At 36.6% G+C, this 22,693-nt stretch overlaps 1 protein-coding gene across 2 annotated transcripts; it reads left to right on the plus strand.

Moving 5' to 3' along the window:
• Positions 1-77: 77 nt before the first annotated feature.
• Positions 78-21,297, plus strand: METTL8 (methyltransferase 8, tRNA N3-cytidine). 2 transcript variants are annotated; one of them, XM_066553127.1, is made up of 11 exons: positions 78-457; positions 930-1,042; positions 5,929-6,084; positions 9,303-9,394; positions 14,066-14,457; positions 15,028-15,077; positions 17,587-17,650; positions 17,983-18,122; positions 19,986-20,092; positions 20,192-20,257; positions 20,979-21,297. In XM_066553127.1, exons 2-11 carry the CDS (start codon positions 1,038-1,040, stop codon positions 21,116-21,118), a joined length of 1,212 nt encoding a protein of 403 aa, XP_066409224.1. In that variant the 5' UTR covers positions 78-457; positions 930-1,037; the 3' UTR covers positions 21,119-21,297. The 2 variants fall into 2 exon arrangements, with proteins under 2 accessions (XP_066409224.1, XP_066409225.1); XM_066553128.1 differs by lacking the exon at positions 20,192-20,257.
• Positions 21,298-22,693: the final 1,396 nt, after the last annotated feature.

Consider the following 22,693-nt stretch of genomic DNA (forward strand, 5'->3'; position numbering starts at 1 on the left):
TTCTCCCCCGCTCCAGGCTCGCTCTCGGCAGGGCGTGCAGCCTTGCAGGCCCAGGCCCGCGCCGGGTTTATCTCAAACCCCCGCCCTTGCCCGGCGAGAGGTAAAGCGAAGCGGGAAAAGGCCCGAACGGTCCCTTGCTCCTCGATTCCCGAGCGAGGCGAACCGAGGCCTTCCTACGGCGCTGCTCGCCCCGCGCTTCCCTGGCCGCCGCAGCTCCAGTTTCCGCAGACGCCGGGCGGAGACAGCCCTGCGCCGCCTCCCCCGCGGCCCGCCGGGTACTGTAGTTTTTCCGGGAGCGGAATCGCGCTCTTCACCTCCCGCCGCCGCTCCTGGGCGGGCCGCGTGGTGCGGGGTGGTGGCTAAGCGGGGTCACCGTCCCGTACGGGAGCGCTGCGGCGTTGGCGCTGATAAGGCACCGCTCGAGGAGCGGGCAGGAGCAGGCCCTGCGCAGGGCTCGGTGAGAATCGCCGGCAGCGGCCGCCGGCCGGGACCGCGTAGCCGCCCGCGCACCACGAGCTCTGCCCCGGCCGCGCTCCCCGCCCATCCTGCGCTGAGGGATGCGGGCGCTCGATGTGCGGGGCGTGCAGATGGAAACATTTTACCCGTTGTGTTTTCAATTAAATAGGAAAGTTTTGGTAGTGGTTGCTAGTTAAGGAAAAGTGGGAACTGGTATCTTCTTTTTTTAAAAATATTCCTGCTATAGAACTCAGCCTTCGGGGTTGGGCGCGGGGCATTCCCGGGAATGAACGCCCGGCCTGGCACCTGCGAGCCTTTGGGCACCCGCCGTGAGCCTTTTTGGGTACGGCAGTGCGGGATTGAGTGTACCCGGACCTGGGGGAAAGGTTAAGGGATTGGTTGAAACCCATTTAAAACTCCAAGGTCAACAGAAACTTGTTAAGATATATGACACTTCATTTTTGTATTTTTAGAGCTACGTCCCAAATGTTGTCACGGTCATCAATCTCTACTTGCCAGCAGAGCAACTGAAGTCTGCGGACAGACTCGTTTCTCTTCCTTGCCAGAGGCCAAGCGCCCAAATGGGGTAATCAAAAGTTGCTAATGTTTTTGTGTGCCCATATCCATTCTTCAGGATCTGAGTGGAACGTTGAATCTTCACTGATAGTGAAGGAAAGAGAGAGTCCTTGAAATTTCTGGTGCTTTGCAGTTACTGCTTGCAGGGAGCTAAACACAAACACAATGGTTGCAGTTGCTCCTTCAAAGAGCAGATTAGGGCAGTTAGTGGAGCATACAGCAACAACAATGGATTTGCAACATTGCCAGTGACTTCAGAGCTGCCAGTGACTTCAAGGCAGGTTGTAGCTCACCAAAGTACACATGGACATCCAGAGTCCTGCAAGAATGTAAATGGATGAGGTTCTTGAATTGTATATATATTGTATATATATATATAATATATATATACAATAATAATATAAATTGTAGACAGTAGTAAAATTCATGCTCCTCTATCCCAATTCTCATCACCTTTAATAAAAAAACCCATAGTTTGTGTTGAGACAAATTATCTTTTGTGAGGCAATACATTTAAATATTCAGTATTTTGTAGGTAATATATTTAAAATAGTTTAAGTGATTGCATTTGGAGGTTTAGATGTATCTTGCAAGTAGGTGTATACACATGTAAAGTCTCAATACCTTTTTTCTTTCCTTTTTCCTCCTTCCGTGTAAGTAGCAGCCAGCAGAGGGTGTGCAGAGTAACGAGGAGCCCTTTGATTATTCAAGTAAATGTTTCCAGTAAACCCGCAGGATTTATCTCCCCTTCTCTCTCATTGCATAAACTATTTCCTCTTTGCTCAACTATTTTTAACAGCCTACCTCACTAGTGGAAGCTTGTGGAACAACAGGCACTTCTCAGCACATGTATATGTGATTAAAGTCATGTCTGGTGGGGCAAGTTTGTTTATTTTTATCTGCTTTGCTTTTTAACTAATTTTAACTTTGTTGTCTCTATAGGAATCAAAATAAATAGAAATAATTTTTCTTTTGTTTTTCTTTTCCCTTGGGAGGCACTGCTCTGCAGCAGCTTTACTGAAGTTACTATATGCTCACAGGGAGGTCTGCATCGTTCCTGGTGCATGAGAAGGAAAAAGAGTTGAAATTTTTAGATCTGCTGAGTTTGAGAAGTTGTGAAATACCCTGTTCTTTCAAATGTGCATAATTTTTTGGAAGTATATAATTGAAAAACTAATTATGAAGCCCCAAGAGGGCATAATTAGTCACTTGGTCAAATAGAATAGGATTAAGCACTCAGTTAATGAGTGAGTCTGGTTGACAGTAAAGTCACCCCCACCAGATTGGAAATATTAAGAAATATTAATATGCATGTATTTTAAAAATAACCACTGGTAATTAATAGTTCTACCTTCTGTGTTACCATTATCTTGAATTTTCTTTTCCTTTCTGTCCCCGATTGCCACTTGCATCTGTTTTGTGTAAGGTGTTTTGAGTTTTGGTAGTGTTTGATGATGATAATACAGATGAGCAAGGCTTTACAGAAGAGCATTGGGGATTAATGGTCAAATGTTGTCTAGATAAGCTTCTAGGTACCAAGCAGAAGTAAATGTATGAAGTGAATTGTTTCCAGAATACTTTTCTGTCTAGGAATGTAACAAAAGCTGCGCGTACTGTTCCTAATATAGGCTATTTTTGTCTTTATAACATAGACTCTACAAGTAGTGGAGTAGCTTAGTTTATTCAGCATAAACAGAACAAGACGACTGGGGATAAAAGCATTGTATAGTCAACCTAGGAGAATTGGAGATGGAAGAAGTTGTTAGATTTGTAGTTGGAGATCGGCCAAATGTCAAAATATTTCCATCCAATATGTTCATTAAATTAGGTTCTTGGACAAAAGTAGCAGGTTGTTTCTGTTCTTTTTGTTTGGTTGGTTTTTTTTTCCTCTGCCATCTCTCTTAGAATTGATACTTTTAAAGAATTTTACTCATCAGTTAAGTGGTTTACAAATGTTTTGGGGTGTAATTCACTGTTAAAAAAATCTTAGAGCAGTGCTTTTCTCCTAGATCTAATTTTTCTTCTATGGCTGTGACTGCTCAGGGTTTTAATGGTAACATCAATTAATTTAATGCCAACTTCAGGTCTGGCTAGCAGTTGATGTGTGAACATTTGCAGGTGAACATTCTTCTGCATGTTCACCTGCAAAAAGCTGTATTAAAGATGCTGTGTTTGCTTGTTTCTGAACATTTCTCAGTTAAACTGAGGACCTGATCTGCAGTAACAATGACAAAGCTGTAAAGTTTAAAAGGCAGTGCTCCATGGGGAAATGAAGTTCCTCTTCAACATTGTTATAAAGTGCATTGTTTCTTTAAGGTTTTTTTTTCTGAAAAATAGTTATGCTGCTACAAAATTTAGTAATTTTTATTGTAATTCAGATTTATGGTAATTTCCTTAAAGATGAAAGTTGAGTTCTTTGATTAATAATCAAACCTAAAGTATTCCTGACTGTGACTGTGAACAGGGAAAGAACTCCTAGTTCTTTCAGGCAACATGTCTTGCTGTCATAACTTCAGGGTATGATCATCTCTTACCTGATAAGAAGAAAGAGTGTTTGCCTGTTTCATTAAGAAACTTCAGTTAAACAATCCAGCAATGACTCCCTGCAGAAAATGGAATTTAGGCTTAAAAGTGATTTTATGCATTTTGAGATTTTAGTAGCCATGTTGCCAACTAATCTCATGATCTGTGGATGACTTATAACTCTCAGGGATGTCCATGCATGTCTCAAGGGAGTTCATTCACATTTAACATAGATTACAATAGGAAACTTCCTCATTTACCCAATTTGCCTTACATTTTCAGAACTTATCTGCTAAAATTGTTCAACTATCACTCAAAGGCTCACTTTTTCATAGAAAGGCTTGCATATTTGGATTTTACTGATGTAAGACCATCTTAGTCATCTGACTGTAGTTCCCATCTGTGCATCTTTTCATGTTCTTATTGAGATATTTAGAAAGCCACGAAAAATTATGTGACTAGCCTAGCAGCTGAATCATTGTATTTTATGGTGAATATCAATGCTGGCACAGGAAATGCAAGATACTAACTCAGGTTTTTTCAAATGATTGAGGGAGGAAGAGGATTTGTAAACAGTATGCAGTGTAATAATGGAATCTTTATCCAAGCATTTCTATAATTTTATAATAATAATTTTGGATTGTGGTTTGGGGTTTTGGAGGACTGTCTCTTTATTTTTATTTTCAATAATTTTATTTTTAATTGCCTTTATGTAAATTACATATTTTGCAGAAATTGTCATGATGCCTTAATTTTCATGTATAATAATTACTATTTCATTATATCCCATATATGTTAATAATTATGTATTATGTTATGAAAAATGCATGCATATTTTCAAATAAAAACCATTAAAAAGTTGTAGTAATTGAAGTATAAATTGGAAGAGTTTTGGTTGCTGAGCCTCATTTCAAAAAAAAAAAAAACAAACCACAATAAACTCATTAACATTAGAAGAAATTTTGATTTTTTCAATAGGCCTAAATGTTACATTTTCACTGTATGGCAATGCTTCCATGTCTTGGTAACGTTAGTCTCAGCAGCCAAAATTAATAGTGGTTTTATTTGGCATTGTAAACCATAAGGAAAACTCCATTTTATTTAAACTTTGACAAAAAGAAATTTTAATTTTTTTTCTTTTTTTTCTGTAGGCTTAAAATGAATAAACAATGCCCTTTTTAAAGCATGACTCATTCAAAAGTACATGATAAATGAGCAATTGTTAATTTAGTTGAAGTGATTCCTTTGCCAGTCATTGTATTGCGTGTACAGATTAATAATTTTCACAGTACGAAACTTGTGATCAAATACTGCTACTTTCCTCAAGATAGAAATCTTTATTTTGCAACCAATTTGCACAGAATGTTTTCTAGTAGTGTCTTGTGCCTGTTCTCTTGTAACTATGTTTTGGATTTCCAGTGCATTAAATATGTATGTGTGGTTTTTATGGAAGCACACTGCAAAAAAACAATAGAAAAAAGGCAGGATAAAATAGGACTTAAAATAATTTTAAGGAAAAAAGAACAAAAGCCCATCAGAGTAAAAGTATTTGGGGGGTGTTTCTTTTTACTTGTCTCATAGAAAGCTTACATTAACAAGAATATGCAAAAAACCCACCAAAAATGCTAATACTATATACACACACTTGTTTTCTTTCATTATTGACCCTTTATGAAGATATTGCTGTATTTTACTTTACTTGGAATATAAGATAAAATTATACATGTAGTAGAAAAATCTGTATCACTTTACAATATCTATAGATAGAAATGTATAAAATGTATGTATATGTATACAAACATGTATAAAAATTACATTTCAAAGACAGCAGCGAACAGAGATCAGGAGAATAAATGGCAGAAATGTTGGAAAGCTTTATGTGCACTATGTTTACACTTAAAGATATTCAATTTCCTATTTAAAAGCATACAACCATAGTCATAGTTCCAGAGTGAAGTCTTTTGAAAAAAATGAGTGGGGTGAAAAATGTCAATTTTGCTGACAGTATGTGCCCACTAGAAGAAGTGGTTTCTTTACTGGTAATTTCTTGCTTGCATTTGTAAAGGTACAATATCAGTCTTGGGTTATTGTTTTACTGTGTATTTCTTTTCCTTCCCCTCCCTGACAGGACTTTGAAATGATACCAGGTAATTTATCTTTTGACTGGTTTCATTCCAGTAGCCTACTTTGGGATTATTTGGGCTTTCAGCACACTGAGGGGATGTTGCCATTTTCTAAAAAGCATTTGAATTGATATTTTAGTAAATGATTTTTAGTAAATCTCGTTCTTGGCTATTTGGCCAGTCTCTCATGTAAGTGACATAAACAGTTGCATTACTGCAAAACTGTAATTTGCATTAAATGTGTTCTCAGGTCTCTCAACACAACAAACTTCATTACAAGGCTTTCTGCTTTATGTCTGAGGAAAACCAAGATGCAACACAGGCACCAAAGTAACAGACGACCAACGGTTCCACTCGGGTCACGGATTTTAACTGATCCTTCTAAGGTCTTTGAGCATAACATGTGGTGAGATGTTTCTTCAAGGATCATTTTCATATTTTCATTTTGTATACTGTTTACTCTGGTATAATGGGGTGGGTGTATAAAACAAGGTGCTGCCAGAATAGGCACATGAAGGTAGCACTAGAGGAAATCTGAGATTGTCACAAGTAATCTTTCAGTGACTTGTGTTAAAAGCTGCCCATCTGATAGTTAGTCAAGGAGTGAAATGCACATATTATTAGGGATCAGTAATCAATTAGGAGACAGAGGATCTAGAGATAAGATAGTCCATGTTATTTAAAATGGCAGAAAGTTTCTAGGTACAAGTTTCTATGGTACCCTTGCATACTGGATTAGCTCCCTAATGTTTACCACTTTCAGGCTAAATTTGGAGTTGGCTATATTTCCTTGGTCAAGGAAGCTGGAAGCTGTCTGATTATTGCATTAAGAGTGTAAAGTTTGTCTCTGTGTTTCATAAATCTACATGCAATGTAGTTCTTAAGCATCTTCCAGGCTTAGTGCTTCCTGCTAGGTTGATGAATCCTTTACATAAAATGTAAAATCAGTGTAAATGCTGATTGAAGTGTAGGCTATATAATCAAGGGAGGAAAAGATTTTAAGAAAAGGACCACCCTTTTTCTGTAACATTGTTTTTTGATGAAACTCTGTCTGTTTGTTTGTTTTATAATTTTCTTCAAAAAAATTGGTCATGTGTAGCTTCAGTTTTACCTGCTACTGTTTGGTGACAGTCTAACATAGAATTACCAAACTTTGATGCAGGTGGTTGGAATGGATTGTGAAGATGGAAGTGAAGAAGCAGGGTTGTTCAGAAAGTGGATCTGCAGATGAATCTGTGTAGCTCAGATGGGAAAACAGGTGAAATTGAATTGAAGCAGAGGTGTATTGGTGCTGGGGGTTAGGTCATTGTTTCTGAAACTCATTGCATTGGCAAGGTTCTCACTAGGGAGATAAGGAGAATTAGGATGTGGTGGTAGTGCTAAATAGATTATACAGAGTAAGCATAAGATATTTGTCTTCTCTAACATTGATGTATGATGTCCTTTTGTTTTCCACTCATCATCTTTGTTAGTTCATAAAGTGGCATTCTTTTTGTGTGAATTGGCAGAGAGACAAGAGCTGCTACCATTGCTGCTAGAAATACTAAGTAAATTAAATTTGGGAGCTAATGCTCTAGATGTCTATTGTGGTGCTTTTCTGTCATTTTGAGAGAGAAGTAATGAATGATGCTAAACATTGGAGCAAAAAATGCCTGCTTCTATTCAGGTCAGTAATTGAACCAGTTTTTACATTATCACAGAGATAATTAAACCCTAAGTTAGCAAACAAGGTAGCAGAAAAAGACTAAGTTGCATAGGCTAACTGAAAGCAGCATTGTTTGATCTCATATCAGGCCTACTCATGTTAACAGTTCCTGGTGTGGTTAAAATCGATAGCTTGTTTTGCTGTCTCAGTGTTCAGCTTAAAACACTTCTGTATTTAAACACTTCTGTGCTTAGAATTCTTATGTGACCTATGTTCCTACCAGCTTGTATTGCTGAAGGAGCTGCCTCGTGAAGCATCCGTACTATGTAAATAATTGCTGTAAGAGCTGTGCAGTGACCCCTCTTTTGTAGATTTTGATCAAGAAGTGCTGCAGCAGTACTATTTGGGATCTACCATATAGAAATTTCAACAAAAGCACCAAAAGGGGCTTTATGAATTTCCAAGGAGGGAAAAAAAAGGAAAAAAAAAGGCAGTTAATGAAGATGGAGGGCTTCAGGCACCTTTAGTATTGTGTGTAGAGCCCCTGAGGGCTCTGACAGACACACAGTGATGGATTAAAATTGATCAGCTAAAGATTACAGAGCAGCAAGTCATCTGTCAGAAGGGCTGACTGTGTATTATTGCCATCTGAATAGTCCTTGGTTTCAGCTTGCTGGAATAGGCAAGGTCAACACTGGTGATAGCAGTGAGGGAAGCAAGTCTTTCCAAGAGGATGTCTGCCTGGTAATGCTTCGGTCACTCAGTTTTACTCTACTGCAGCGTGTCTGTCAGAGCCATGACACTGCACAGGAACATTTGGTATATGAACAAATACAGGAAAGGGAGGGGCAACCTGCTGGGGACAATAATGAGAAATATTTCGGTAGAGAGGCGGAAATCAAGTCTGAGGCAAGCAGACAAATACATACCAATTAGTCCCCCACAATTAACAGAAGAGGAACAGTGAAGGTCTAAGAATCAAATTACCTATATGTCACCAACTACGGAAAAGGAAGATGCTCATTAGCTTTTAGAGACAATCAACTCTTTTCAAGTTGGCACCTTCTTCCTTTTCCCATAGTAACCAATGGAATTTTAGTCATGGGCTTTCAGTTAGCTCATTTCAGTAGGATTAGGATCTAATAGATTACTTAATTATATTATCTAATTTAATCTGTTCAGACTGGACAATTTGGAGGGACAGCTGATTGGCTTTTGAAAACGTCCTGCAGCGCATTTTTGGGTACTCCCCATTGTGGTCTGATCCAAACCAGAATCTGCAGTGAAGGCAGTTTAGTCATCAGGGTCAGATCTGGGTTTGGTTCTGTGACCATGGATTAACATAACATTTAAGTAACCACTGTACACAAGTATAGATGGCATAGACTTTGGAACCATTGCAGCACTGCTTGACTTGTCTCATTCTGTTTTCTTTTTTTAATATTACCTATCTCTGTTCCTCAGAAAAGTAAAATCCTGTTCATCAATTCCACTTGAATAGGTGGATTATGCTCCCTGTTTCAGAACAGCTGATTTCTTTGCTAGTCCTTAGTTCCTCATCATAAACACTATTAATGTGAGGTGTTTCTTGAATTAGGGTGTTTGTTGGTAGGTCTCTTATTGGATTCAGCTAAATACAGTTCTAATGGGATACTCAAAATACACTCCTGTAAACACACTCAATTTGTAAGATACATATAATCCTGTTATTAATAAAAGAAATATATGCTACTTCAGTCTCTTGGCAGTTGGAACATGTTTCTTAATCACTTGACTTTTACCTAATTAGTAATTAATTTTTATCTATTATACACTGAAACTTAGGTTTTAACTGTCAGTCTCCTTGTGGTCATTTGCTTGCACTCAAAAATTAAAAAAAGGTATTTGAGACAGTGTAGCTAATTCATGACTGTTTTTCCTGGGAAAAAATATTATGGAAAACCCTATTGAAAAGCTGTTGATTCAATTGCCTTCTTCAGGGACCACATGCAATGGTCACAAGAAGAAGAGGAGAATGCCAAGAAAAAAGCAACAGAGAATTCTCTTGTGAAAGTTCAATCAGAAGACCAAGGTAACAAATTTCAAATGGTATAATTTTTTTTAATGCTCTTTATTAAAATAATTGATGATTTGTAGAATTCAGGAACATTCTTTTTATTTCTACATTCTTTTATCTAAATTTTTAAATTTGTTTTTTGTTTTTTTTTTTTCCCTTTGCTGCCTCAAAAGAACTCACAGTGTGTTTTTCCTAACAGTACAGTCTCTTATTTGAACAATTTTACAATTAGGGTGGCAGTAGACTCTGTGCAAAACACGTGCATCAGTATGGTGCAGTTGTTCTGACCCGTTTTGCAGTCCTCCAGACTACAACTTCTACTACACAAGGCTTTTACAAAATCAAAGGGAATGAATTTGCAATCAGCTAGAGTGCTGGGGATGAAGATTCCCATGTACAATATTCAAATGCTTTTCAGTGATTTGGGAACTATTTAGAGAACTTGTGTTTGTTCATTGCACCGTATTTCTGTTAAATGCCATGCAAGTTGCAGTGGTCCCAGCTGGTCCCAGCTTGCTGCCTTGGCCAGGCTGAGCTGGGAGTGCTTCAGGAATCCATGTGTTCACTTTGTGTGGAAGGTGTTCCAATACATCCTCCATGGTCTGCTCTCTAAGGGATTGGGGAGTTTTGTGCCTGTCTTCAGAAGGAAATTTAATGTATTCTGGGTTTCTGAAGAGTGATAGCTCTAGTTTCAAACTGGCAAACTAAACAAAGACTAAACTCTAGGGTAGTTATGAGTGCTAGAGCTGGAATATCAACTTGATGGTAGCATAGAAGACTGAATTCTTCATTTATTCTTCTGTTAGAGGGATATTCTGAAAGTGGTCACTTGGATATCTGTGCCTCAGTTTACTTAGCATGTCATGAATCTGCCAGATAGTGTTGTTATGATCATGTTGGAGTTTATTTGAATTACCTGAGAATGTGCCTTGCATTGTGTGCCCTTCATCACCTTGAATACTCTGAGATTGCCAGCCTGCCTTTCTCTGTTACCTCTCACATTCTTTATCTACATACAGGACTACAATGATTGTTTTTCAAAAATTACATCTAATATCTTAACCTCATTTGTACAAAAAGCTGAAAAAGAGCTTGTAATTGAAAAGTAAGCTGTGTGGCTGTGTGCTCATGGAACCTTGCATTCTTCATCTACAATCAATTAGAAGTTAGTTTGTGCTGGTGAGAAATGGAATAATCAGGCATTTGGCTATTGCCACGAAACACAAGAATCCAAGGACATTTCTTATGAATGCCCCTCTGTTTAGAGTTTGAATAGGTGAGCATTGCTGATAGTGTTCCTTCAGAAAGCTTCAGCTTCCTTCTGCAAATGGAAGTACATTTTGGCCTATTTGTGTAAACAATGAACTAGACCAAGGCTAATGAGCAGGTTATTTTGGGGCCTTGAAAACTACAGTGAGGGGAAAAAAGATTTCACCAGATTTCACCAGTGCTATTATCTTACTGAAGTAGAAGAGCTCTGATGAGCCTTTTTAAAGCAAGAGCAGTGGAACTGAATGAACTCATGATACTACATTTAGGAATTTGATTTCCATATTAGCATGTGCAGTTTCTTCTCAGGCGTGCTTGCTAGCACTTGAAGATCGTGTTATGGAGAAAAACTGATTGACAAAGTAAAGGCTTTTTGGTTTTTTGGGTTGGTTTTTTTTTTGGTGAGGGGTTTTGGTTGTGGTGGGTTGGTTGGTGGGTCGGTGGGTCTTTTTGTTTGGTTGGGGTTTTTTTTTCTTGGGAATTTATATGTTTTTAAGTTATGCAATTTTTACATACTTTGGAATATTTTGTGAGTAGGCTAATTAAATGCACAAAATGAAATAAAAATTTGATAATACTGCATGCATGTTATTACACAGAGATGCAGGAATGGCCAGTGCAACAATGCAAAGTAAAGTGTTCCTTCACTTAAACCCATGTCATTCCATACTAATACAGTTTGAAAGGCTGACTTTAGCTATTTCTTTCCTTCAGTTCTGAAATCTGGAAAACTTGATGTGAATTTAAGTTCAAGGGTTCTGAGCAGACTTGTAAGAAAATTGTGACTATATCAAGGGGTGATAATAATTAAAGAGTCTTTTGACTAGAAGAGTTGTGCTTTTTATACTGAGGCTGAGCAATCTATAAATGTGCAGCTTAAACTATTGAAATCTGATATATAAATGACCTCAGTCAACTCTGAACTCTTAATATAAAACAGGCTTGTACAATTACAGGGCTGGGTCCTGCCCTTTAATAATACAATTGGATGTATTAAATGTTAATTTTAAAACATTATGCAGATTTCTAGGACAAGGCATTCTGCCACCTCCTTACCACTTCCCACTGCCTGTCTGTGCCTCTAATGATAATTCTCAGCCTTGTTTATCTCTGAAAAGCTGTAGCAATTTAGGAAATAATATGTTAAGATTTAAAGAGAGTAGTAGAACTGCACTGTACATTTACTCTGTACATTTATATTAAAAGAATTAATGTGTTGGTGTGAGTGAGAACAAAATAGGAAAGGCAGCACATTATATGAGGTACACTTTTGCAGCAAGAGATGTCAGGGGTAGCAAGATAGTTCTGCAAAAGCTTTGGAAATAAGGGGGAAAAACAAGAAAAAAAAATTTGTTTGGTACTTAGGAGGGATAAGGAAGGGAAAAGCATCAACAGAAGAGACATTGAAAAGCTGTAATTCTTATCTTTTTATCAGCCTTCCTTTGAAAGGGTTAGCTAGCTCCAGTCCAGTGGCTAGCACAATTAGTGCTAGTGAGAAGGAGGAAAGATTTTGTTCTTGAAGTGAGAAAGGGCAGGTTACAAAGTACATCCATAGAGTACATGGATGAGTGGAAAAGCAGAAAAGAGAATATTTGCTTTTTTAAAAAGGAGGTGGGAAAGAAAGAGTCAGAATTGGTTTTAGTTCCTGGAAAAATACTGGAAGAGTACATCCAGAGCTTGCAGACGTTGGGTTCAAAAGAACAAAGGAGATGAATACTGGCCAACAAATATTTTTTCAAGGATAAATCACATAAAATCAAGCTAATTTTCTTCTTGGAGAAGGTTACAAGCCCTGGGGATAAGGGAAAAGCAGCAGATGTCCTGAAGTTTATCCTTAGTCAGGCTTCTGATTTGCTTTACTTGACATTTTCATAAGCAAGTTAGGCAAGTGAGAGCTAATGAAACTGCTTTTAGGTGAATGAATGCCTAGAGAGAGCCTTTCAGAATGGAAGGCTGTGCTGGGCAGAGGAGTGTTTTATTCTGTGTCCAGTTCTGTTTGGTATTTTCATTAGTGACCTCGGGAAATTAGAGACTGGAAGATGATGTTAAGTGAAAATGTGTTTTAAGTATGGTGAAGGACAGGATTAAGATTCAGAAAGATCTGGACAAACGTTGAAAAAAATAATCTGAAATATATAAATTTGCTAAAAATGAGTGCAGATTTCTTTACTTCAGAATAATTCCTTGAGAAAAAAACAAACTAGGTTTTGGAACAATTGGCTTGGTAGTCATTTTGCAGAAGAAGAGCTGAGAGTTGTGGTGAATCACTAGCTGAATCAGCAGTGTCATGCTGTTGCAAAATGGCAAGCTGGGAGTTATAAACAGGATTACAACCTGGAAGCCTCATAAAATACTCCTTTTTCTCTGCAATCATAATGCCTTTGCCAGAATAAAACACCCAAAAGTAGTAAATCTATTGGAGAGAAGTCTGAAAATCAAAAAGAAGAGAGTTAGTTTTAGACAATCTAGAAAAGAGATTGTTTATGAAGACATAATAAAATACTTCAAATATGTAAATAGGTGTTGCAAAGAGAAAAGAGAGTAATCTTGGCTTTGTCTGCTTGATCCCTATCTGGGACAAGAATTGCTTGACCTATTTGCAAGATGGAAGTTCTTAGGTAGACAGTGGAAAAGGTTTCTTACTGTGTAGAAAATTAAGGACTGTAATATATTACTGAAGAAAGTTGTATGTGAAAGGTGGTATTTTAAGAATAAGTTTGACAGATGTTTGTGGAGAAGGGATATGAATTCCCTGACTGTGTGAAATCCCTTCCAGTCCTACTTTCTGACATTCTGACACTCAGTTAAAATGTTTTGTGAATCAAAAGTGAAAACAAAAGTCTGTTGTAAGACTCTGAAGTGTCTTGAAAATAAGAAAGCAAGTATATTCCTTCTGTGTTGTTGAATGCTTAAGTGTGAATTATTGTCTATTTGCTATGCAGTAGCATTTATCAGTCCAGTTCACAGAACTGGAATGTTTTTTTTTAATAGGTGATGAGGTACCAACAAATTTGCAATTGATTACAGATTTCATAAAGCATGAAAGAATTTCAATTTACTATTTCTTAAATAATTGAAAAGATGCATTGTTTTTATAATTTGAGACATGAAAGCTTGTCTAAGAATCTTTAGATTCTGTATTTTGGTGGTGCTGTTCTATGATGTCACTACACTTTTAAAAATATGCTGTAAGCTTGTCAACCCCTTCCTAAGTGTCATAAAATCTAATTAAACCTTCATAGGAGTTATTTTGCGCACAAATTAAGGTGAGACACAAAATCCATGTGTTTTAATTTAAATGTACAATGTGTGGAACTATGGATTTTTAAACTGTATATTTGAGGTCCAAATTATATGTTGCTTTAGAGTGTTTTCTAGCTAAGTTCATATTCAGGTTTTGTTCTGTTTTAATTTCAGATAAATATGAGAGAGAAGCCAGTAAATATTGGAATGAATTTTACAAGACACATAAAAATAACTTTTTCAAGGATCGCAATTGGCTGTTTCTGGAGTTTCCAGAAATTCTTCCAGAAAAAAGGAGACAAGAGTTCAAAACAGAAAAAATATCTTTAAAACACACAAAAATAAATAATGACAACAGTTTTTCCCTCAAAAATGGAATGCTTGAAGAAGGAGAAAAATACTGGGAGAAAAATTATGGATCTGGTTCTACTGCTGTACAAGGATATCTTTATAATAAAAATCAAGTAAAAGCTCTTACTGCCAATCCTCAAGGTAAAAAGTGTGGAGAAGAACTTGGCAAAGTCAAATCCTTCCCTGGTTGTGATGCCACTTACCGAATATTAGAGGTAATGCACTGCAAATGTTCTGCCCATCTACAGAGCTCCACATAATTATTCAAAAACCTCATAAAGACCCTTACTAAGTATCAGGAAAGCAAGCCTTTGGAATTTTACATAATACATTGGTTTATGGCAGAAACTTTCAGAGAAACCTAAATCTGGACTTGGTTTTCCCATTACAGTTTTTCCCCAATTAGAATAGGGCTAGATTGTTAGATTCCATTTTCATTGAAAGTCAGGATTCTTATTTCCTTAGGACAGGTGTGAGTTTAAGTGCTTTGTCTCAAAGTGCAAGTACTTGCTGCATTCTTGCCAAATGGTGAAATTGGACAAGAGTATTGCGTTTTCTTATGCAGTTTGAGAGACTGATTCTCTTTTAACGTCAGAAAGACATTGGGGACAAACGTGATCATGTACATGATTTGAGAACTGTGGTATTAGCTGATTATACTTTTTCTGTCCAACGTACCTTCAAGTCTAATGGGTCCTACTGGCCAACTAATTTAAGACAAAAATAACAAAAATAGGTTTTGTTTGCTCATTTATTTTAAATTTATCTTTCTCTTCTGATTTTAGGTTGGCTGTGGAGCTGGAAACAGTGTCTTTCCTATTCTGAAAGTTCTATGGTAAATTGTGTTGGATTTCCAAATATGAATGTTGTATTCATATCTTAATTTTCACCAAATATTGGTGCTGGATCAGTGCTGCAGGAAGCATTGAGTGAACCATTCTACAGCGCTAAGATTCTTAGTGTGTCAAACTACAAATAATATTGGTGGCATCAGTATAGAATTCTCCTCATATTGCTTCACCCTGGTCTTGGGGGATCATATTTGCTGACAAAGTTTGTCTTTGAATGCATTCAGGCTGAGTTCTTGTAGTTAATCTCAAGCAGATGAAATATTCTCTTGTTTTATAGATCCCTGTAAAGCTACCAGGTATCTCTTCAAAAGGCCAAAATTATAGAGACCATAGATAATGGCATGTGATCTACTGGAAAGAAGTTCTATTTTTTCTGAATTGGCTGGTATATTTGTCACATTACTTGTGGTTTTAGTGTCAAAGCACAAGTCCTGTATCACATTACTTAATTCATTGAAACATCTTAATCCACTTAGCTTCCAGTTTTAGAAAAATCTGTTATGACAGCTTGTCCTCCCATCCTTGTAGGCAGGAAGGTTTTATTGGAAAGAATATGTATATTTCAAGGGTTGAAGTAGATTTCTTTTTATTCGTGCCTTTAAGAGCTTGAGAACAACAAATTCGTTATTCTATCAATGAATTCTCATTGCTAGTATCACCATTATACAAAAATTCTCCATTTTGCAGATATGGAAATGCAACAGGAGGAATTAAGTGGTGCACCAGGGTCATACATAAAACCTCTGTTAGCAATGCATCTTCATCCCACAGCAAATGCTTTGCTTTAGACAGCAGGTAGTGAAAGGAGAGCCTGGTTTCACATGAAAACTTTGAAAGGAACCCTATATAGAAAAAGATATCATGTGGCTGTGTTGAAAAAGATGAGACAAACTTTTGTGTTTTCCTCACAGGAGGCATTAGTCATAGATTGGCATTTCTGATAATTAAGAAACTACTCCTTAGGTATTTTTCCTGGAGATCTCTATTCATGTGTAAATCCTTCAGTCAATCACATTGGTTGATAGATTGAACAACTTGGTTGTTTGTCATGTATATGACCTAATGGAAAGATCTCTTAATCTCTAAGCAGGCTTGGCATTAGAGAACAGTTGGTTTTACTCTGAATTTATTAATCTAAAAATTGCCATACTGGCAATTATATGCATATAAAATAGTATATCTATATGCATATAATTATATGCATATAAAAACAAGCCAGTGTCAAGCAAGTGTACCCTGGTTACAAAAGAAAATTTCACTAAAGTTAGTAATGTAACTCTTAAACCTCTTCCCCCTGCCTCCTTTAAAATTTAAATTAGTGCTTTTTAATACAGTGTGTCTTGAAAACACCATCCAGATCAAGCCATGTCTTTGTCTTAAGTGGACTTTTTACATAGTTCCTATTCTGCTCCAAAAAATAAAAGAAACCCCCAAAATTCTAACAAGTCCATTTGGTAATCAGCTTAACCTTTCCAAAGGGACTGACTGGGTCCAAAGCCTGGCTGCTTGTCCTCATTCATAATAAATATGTAAATTCATCAATTCTCATGGTGGTCACAGAGCTGATAAAGGTTTTGCTCAGCAAACTAAACAAGCATATTTTGTTCCAGAAGCATTCTCCTATTGAGCCTTCAGAAGTCACTAGTTTAGCTGTATATACTGTGAGATCATATACTGTGAGCTGTATATACTGAGAGGCACTGGCAGACTTTATTGATTCCCTTCTAAAGAAGTCATCTATATCTTAAACATATTTTTAATTAATTAACTTGATCATGAGTTGATCATGAGGTCATCTCTTAGTTGATTTTGAGTAGCTTTCTCAGTTTATCCTTCAGTGGTGTAAAAACTTCTCCCTAGAATTAATAGTATCTGATGAATGGTACAAGGAAATTTGCAGCTGGCTGTCTTGGATGGGAGGAAAAGGGAAAACAGTGCTACAGGAAATTCTTATTCATCCTAGCTGGGAAACAAAGGAGATAATGGAGTACAATAACCAATAATGCTTAATCAAATCAAAAGAACAGCAAGGTGATACATGGAATTGCAAACTTCCACAGAACTGGATGACTTTTGCAACTCTCCATCCCTGCCCAAATCATATTGCTAACTAAACTGCATGCATGGGCTAATAATGCAGTGCTCCTGTAAAAAAAAGTGACCTATTAATGTGCATTTATGCATTACAGCACCAGGACATTGTCATCAGTTCTGACAGCCCTCTGTGACCTTTTTTCTTTTCCTTTTTGCTTCCTCACAGACAAGGCTATAATTCTTTTTGTACTAGCTGTCTGTTGGTATTCTTATGAATTTGTCTGCCCTATTGGTTCATTACAACCTATGTGACTTTCCATGTGCTAGACATCAATAAAGCATGCTTGATCAAGCCTGTGGAGAACCCCAGAGGACCCTCTGAAGTTTCATGAACACTGATGTAGACTTTCATCTTATACATTAATAATTTTCTAACTGATGTTGGTTTTGTTTTCCTAGCAATACACCTGGAACCTTTCTGTACTGTTGTGATTTTGCTTCAGGAGCAGTGGAGCTGGTAAAGGTAATTCATGCACTCTCTTTAGAGTACCTTACAAGCCTGTAATTCAGGAGGCTGCCAGGAAGCCATCTTCATGAAAAAGAATGTGATGGCTTTGACAACTTTTAACTGAAGTTTTCAATATTCCAAAGAACAAAGTCATACTGTATGCAGAGAGGAATGAATACCATCAGTGAGCTTGCTTCTCAGCTTGAGTAAGATACCGGACAGAATAGGCTTTTATATGAGATGTTTTACAATGCAGAATAATTGAAGAAAAAATGTTTCTTGAGTCATAGTAAACGTATTAACTACTACTGTTCTCTCTGTGCCTCTTTTCATCTTTTTCCTGACAGTCACATTCATCCTACAATTCAGCCTGGTGTTCTGCCTTTGTTCATGATGTGTGTGATGATGCTTTACCCTATCCTTTTCCAGATGAGATCCTGGATGTCATTCTCCTTGTCTTTGTGCTCTCTACTATTCATCCTGACAGGTAAATGAAGACTAAAGGGCAAAGCAAATGGGTTAAATCTCTTTTTTTAACTGAAGGTTTTCAATAATAGCAAAAGAAGATGATGAATATTTAATGTTATTTAATAAGCTACAGCATATATAAGGTATTTTAAATGCTGTTTACAATTTTCAGGCTTCAAGAGAAAAGCTGGTTAGGCTAATTATAATTAGTGAGTCTCCAGTCTCCATCAAAATACAAGGGATATATTGTAACTAAGTACATCTCTACTGGAAGGGACAGATTCAAAAAAAGGCAATTCATTAAAAAACCAGGCTGACAGTCTTCTAGAAGGTAGTTATTTTTAGTGATCAAAACCAAACTTTCGTGATTTAACACCTTACAATGTGTTGATGTAGACTTAGATTGCTGATTTAGCCACATTCAAATGCTTACATGCAGCCCTTTTAAACTAAAATGGATCTATAATTTTGTAACTCATTTGTATTACAAACATTTGATCTCATTTTCATGTCTGGTGTTGAGTACTGTTAGCCTTTGCTAATGCCTTTTGATGTCTAATGAACCAAATTTTATGACTTAAGATTGGCTGATTGTGAACATGACCTTTTTTTAATGCAAAAAAATTAAAAGAGGGCATGTAAGTTAAACTTGACTCTAACTAGGTTATATGAAGGGAAATACATGCTGTTGGTGTAATAATACATTTATTACTTCAAGAATGTCATCAAAATGGGCTTGGTGTACAGAACAGTATTTACCTAGGTCTGAGAACTGTTTCCCTGCTACCAGTGATTAGCTTTATACAGGAAAACCTTCCCTCTATAGAATATTTCTTCTTTCTGTTTATTCAGACGTGAGCACAAGTCACATAAAGCCAGGGTCCAGGTTTCAAAAACAGTTCAATCAGGAGACTTCAGATCTCTGTAATTCCAGCCATGCTGCCAGAAAGAAGTTGGACAACAGTGATTCATTCAGTCACTGTGCCTGTAGAAGCAGTAATCAGATGTTCTGTCAGAATATCTGTGGATCTTTTCTTATTAGTCTCTTAAGAGTACATTTGAGGTTTTTGTGGTTGATTTTCTGTTTTGTTTGTTTTCTTTTTGTTTTGGGTTTTTCTTTTTGTTGGGTTTTTTTTTGGAGGGGGGTGGGTTGTCATTTTTGGTTTGGGTTGGGTTTTTTTCCCCAGGGCTGACATGGATGTTTTTCTGTACATGTGTGTGTATACACACACAAAGATTTTAATGTAATTATCTGTGTTTTGAGACCCACTTTCCAAAGATGCCTTAGTCATTACTTCCATCCTATAGAATTAAAATGACCACATAAAGGAAAATGTGATCCAGATTCATCTTGCTCAGTATACTTTTTTTTTCTGGAAACTTTGAAAGGGGGAAATGAAAAAGAAAATCAAGGGAATCATGGTGCAGAAGTTATGTACTTTGAAAAGATGGAAAATACATGTGAGAGGGACACATTTATATTCAGAAAATTGTTAGTTAGTAATTTCTCTCTAAGCTGTTGTGTTTAGTTTTTGATAATTGCTACTCTTGTAGTCAATTTTTAACACACTTCAATTATGCTAGAAGGCACCTCTAAAATTTGGTTGCAGAATTGGAAGTATTAAACTTTCTTCAAGCTTTGTAATTAATGTTTTTTAGATTTGCTGGATGAAATTTCTCAAAGCACTTTCACTTTTTGTGCGCATACACTTCTTTCTGAGTGTTCAAAACTTCTGTTTCTGTAGGCAAGGCTGTAATTCTGTGCACAGCTACTGTCCTGAACAGTCTCTTACTCATAGTTGGTGCTGCCTTTTTGGTCTGTGGCAGCAAACTTGGTTGCTTATATTCGCAAACTTCACCAGCATCTCATCTATTCTCTAAGGATGCAAGGGGTTGTAAATAGGTTGGCTAAGCTACTGAAGCCTGGAGGAATGTTGTTATTTCGGGACTACGGAAGATATGATACAGCTCAACTTCGTTTTAAAGAAGGTAATTCCTGAATGGTTTTGTATTTTACTGTTCATTTTAGCTCTTTTTGGGGAAAAAAAAAGTGACATGTCCTTTTTCATTACTGCTCTAATTTCTTAGGTCATTGCTTGTCAGAAAATTTTTATGTAAGAGGAGATGGAACCAGAGTATATTTCTTTACCAAAGGTACGGAATGTTATAGTTTCATAGAATGGGTTGTGTGTTTCTCAAGGTGATTTGGAATAAGAAAGCTCACCTTAAAACATAAATTTAAAGAAGGTTTTATTGGCTTTTTAAAAAATTCTCTGCTTTTAAAAAGACCAAAGCTACCTGTTGTAAGAAAATAGTTTCCTTTGTGTGCACACGTGTTGCATTTGGGATCCTGCAATGTTGATTACAGATGTCACTGGAAATTTCTCTTTAAGTATCCTGTGTGTAATTGTATGCTCAAATTTTATTATTTAACCAAGCACGTGATTTCTCTGTTAAAATTGAGGTAAACATGCTTGGAAGTAGAGTCTGTACCTATATATGGCATAAAAGTCTGGATAGGCATTTGTCAGGGGAAGTAGCTTTATCTTGATAATATGTGAACAGTGACCAAAATGGCATGCATTTGTTTACTCAACTATAGCACCTGGAACCTTGTGAAGAAAGGGTATCTATGGATACTGTGAGTAATAACTAATGTGGTTTGGGCCTCAACATGACATTTGTTACTGCAATATAAATCAAGAGCTGTGAAAATGAATTTCTAACAAATCCTTATTACAAGGAAGTGTCCTTTAGCTTTCAAATTGCAAAATATATTTAATTCCATCTTTGGTTGAACTACAGGTTGGTAATTACTATGTTCTACAAATGACTTTTTTTTTTAATTGCAATAATTTTTCATATGAAAAAATAGATGAGGTATGGAACATGTTCACCTTGGCTGGATTAACTGAAGTACAGAATTTAGTTGATCGGCGATTACAAGTTAACAGAAAGAAAAAAGTGAAAATGCAGCGAGTTTGGATACAAAGCAAGTTCCAGAAGCCATTTTAATCTCTGCATAATCCTGAAGAAAGCACCAAAAGGCACCCTTGTAAATAATTTTACTCCAGAAATGCAGTACGGAATTGAACTTCAGAAACTGAAGGAAATTTAAGTACATGTATTTTCATTTAAGTATGCGTAAATGTTGTGTTAGCCACTGAAAAGTATTAAAAAGTTCAATAAATGTATTGAACTGAAAACCTTTCTCTGACTTTCTTTTCTTTGTAAATTCATATGTGTAAGAAAAATCTGGGGGGAGATAAAGGCCATTTCTGACTTCTGCTTTATATGCAATAATCTTTCATAACTGTGACCAGGCATTATTTTACTCCCTTGAATATGAATAGTCAATAAGTATAAGTATATACCTCATTCCTGTTGAAATTCATGGTATGTAAAAAGGTTAGTCTGAAGCATAATTGTTTCAGAGATTTAGAGAAGCAGAGTATCTGTTCTCACTATTACTACAGACTGTGTTAATTTCTGAGTCATCCTTTTCAACCACCGTGTCTTACGACTGTATTTCGTCTTTGGAGGGAAATTTTTTGGTGCATAAATAATGAAGACAAAAATTTTTTTTCTGATTTGCGTGTAGCTATGAGTTCACACTAACTGCATGTGATATGTATACATATCAGATTGCTCAGTTATTTTTGTCCTCCTGACTGATTTATTACGCTGTCTCTGCTTTTCGTCTACATGCTCATAAGGAACAGGCCAATTTCAAATACAATGTGTTACATTTAAAGTGCTCTAGATTGTAAACTGAATATGTTTCATGTAGAAAACCATTACCAAAATGCCAAAACAGTTCTGACACCAAATAGTTAATATTGGATAGTTGTCTGGATACAAATAATACAAATATTATTTTTACAATAGGTTAGATAGGCTAGAGGGAGGAGCAAAAAGAGTAGTCTTAAGTACATTTTATTAATAGTGTTATGGAGTAATGTAATCACACTAGAATTGCAATCTATCTGGCAGCTGAGATATTTTTGTTGTTTACAAAAAGAAGTTGCTTTCTTAGAGATTCTATATTAGAAAGAAAAAACACAGTGTTTTTTATTGACTGCGTGGGAATATAGCAAAGGACAGGACTAGTCCTGTCCTTCAGTACTTTAAATTCTTTTAAGAAGAAAAGTGAGCTGCAAGCACTGTTTTCAAATGTAGAACATAATCCTGAAAGCTGTTGAGCTTGTATTTAAAGATTCCATTATGCCACTTTGCTATTTTAATGTAATTTTAGATCACTTTGCCACAAGGAGGAGAGAACAAGAAAAAGGTGAATGAATAAAATAAATCTCTTTAAGGGTGTGGGATGCATGTAATCTATAACATGTAGTTTTGAGTGTCATTAATACAGTGATACTCAAAGTCTCTTTTGTTGTTTTGTTTTAGGCTGAAGGGTAAACATGTCACAACTGATAGCCCAGCCCATTGATCTTTTTGCAAGTTGTTAGTTGCTTAGACAAGGAGGACTGATGGTCTCCTAGGAAGAAAACCCTAAATTGTCTAAACAGGGATGCCAAATATCTTCATCCCCGTTAATCCAGATGTATTTCAAGAATGAGGTACAGTAAG

This window comes from Molothrus aeneus, chromosome 7 (genome assembly GCF_037042795.1).
Source record: "Molothrus aeneus isolate 106 chromosome 7, BPBGC_Maene_1.0, whole genome shotgun sequence".
NCBI classification, from domain to species: Eukaryota; Metazoa; Chordata; class Aves; order Passeriformes; family Icteridae; genus Molothrus; species Molothrus aeneus.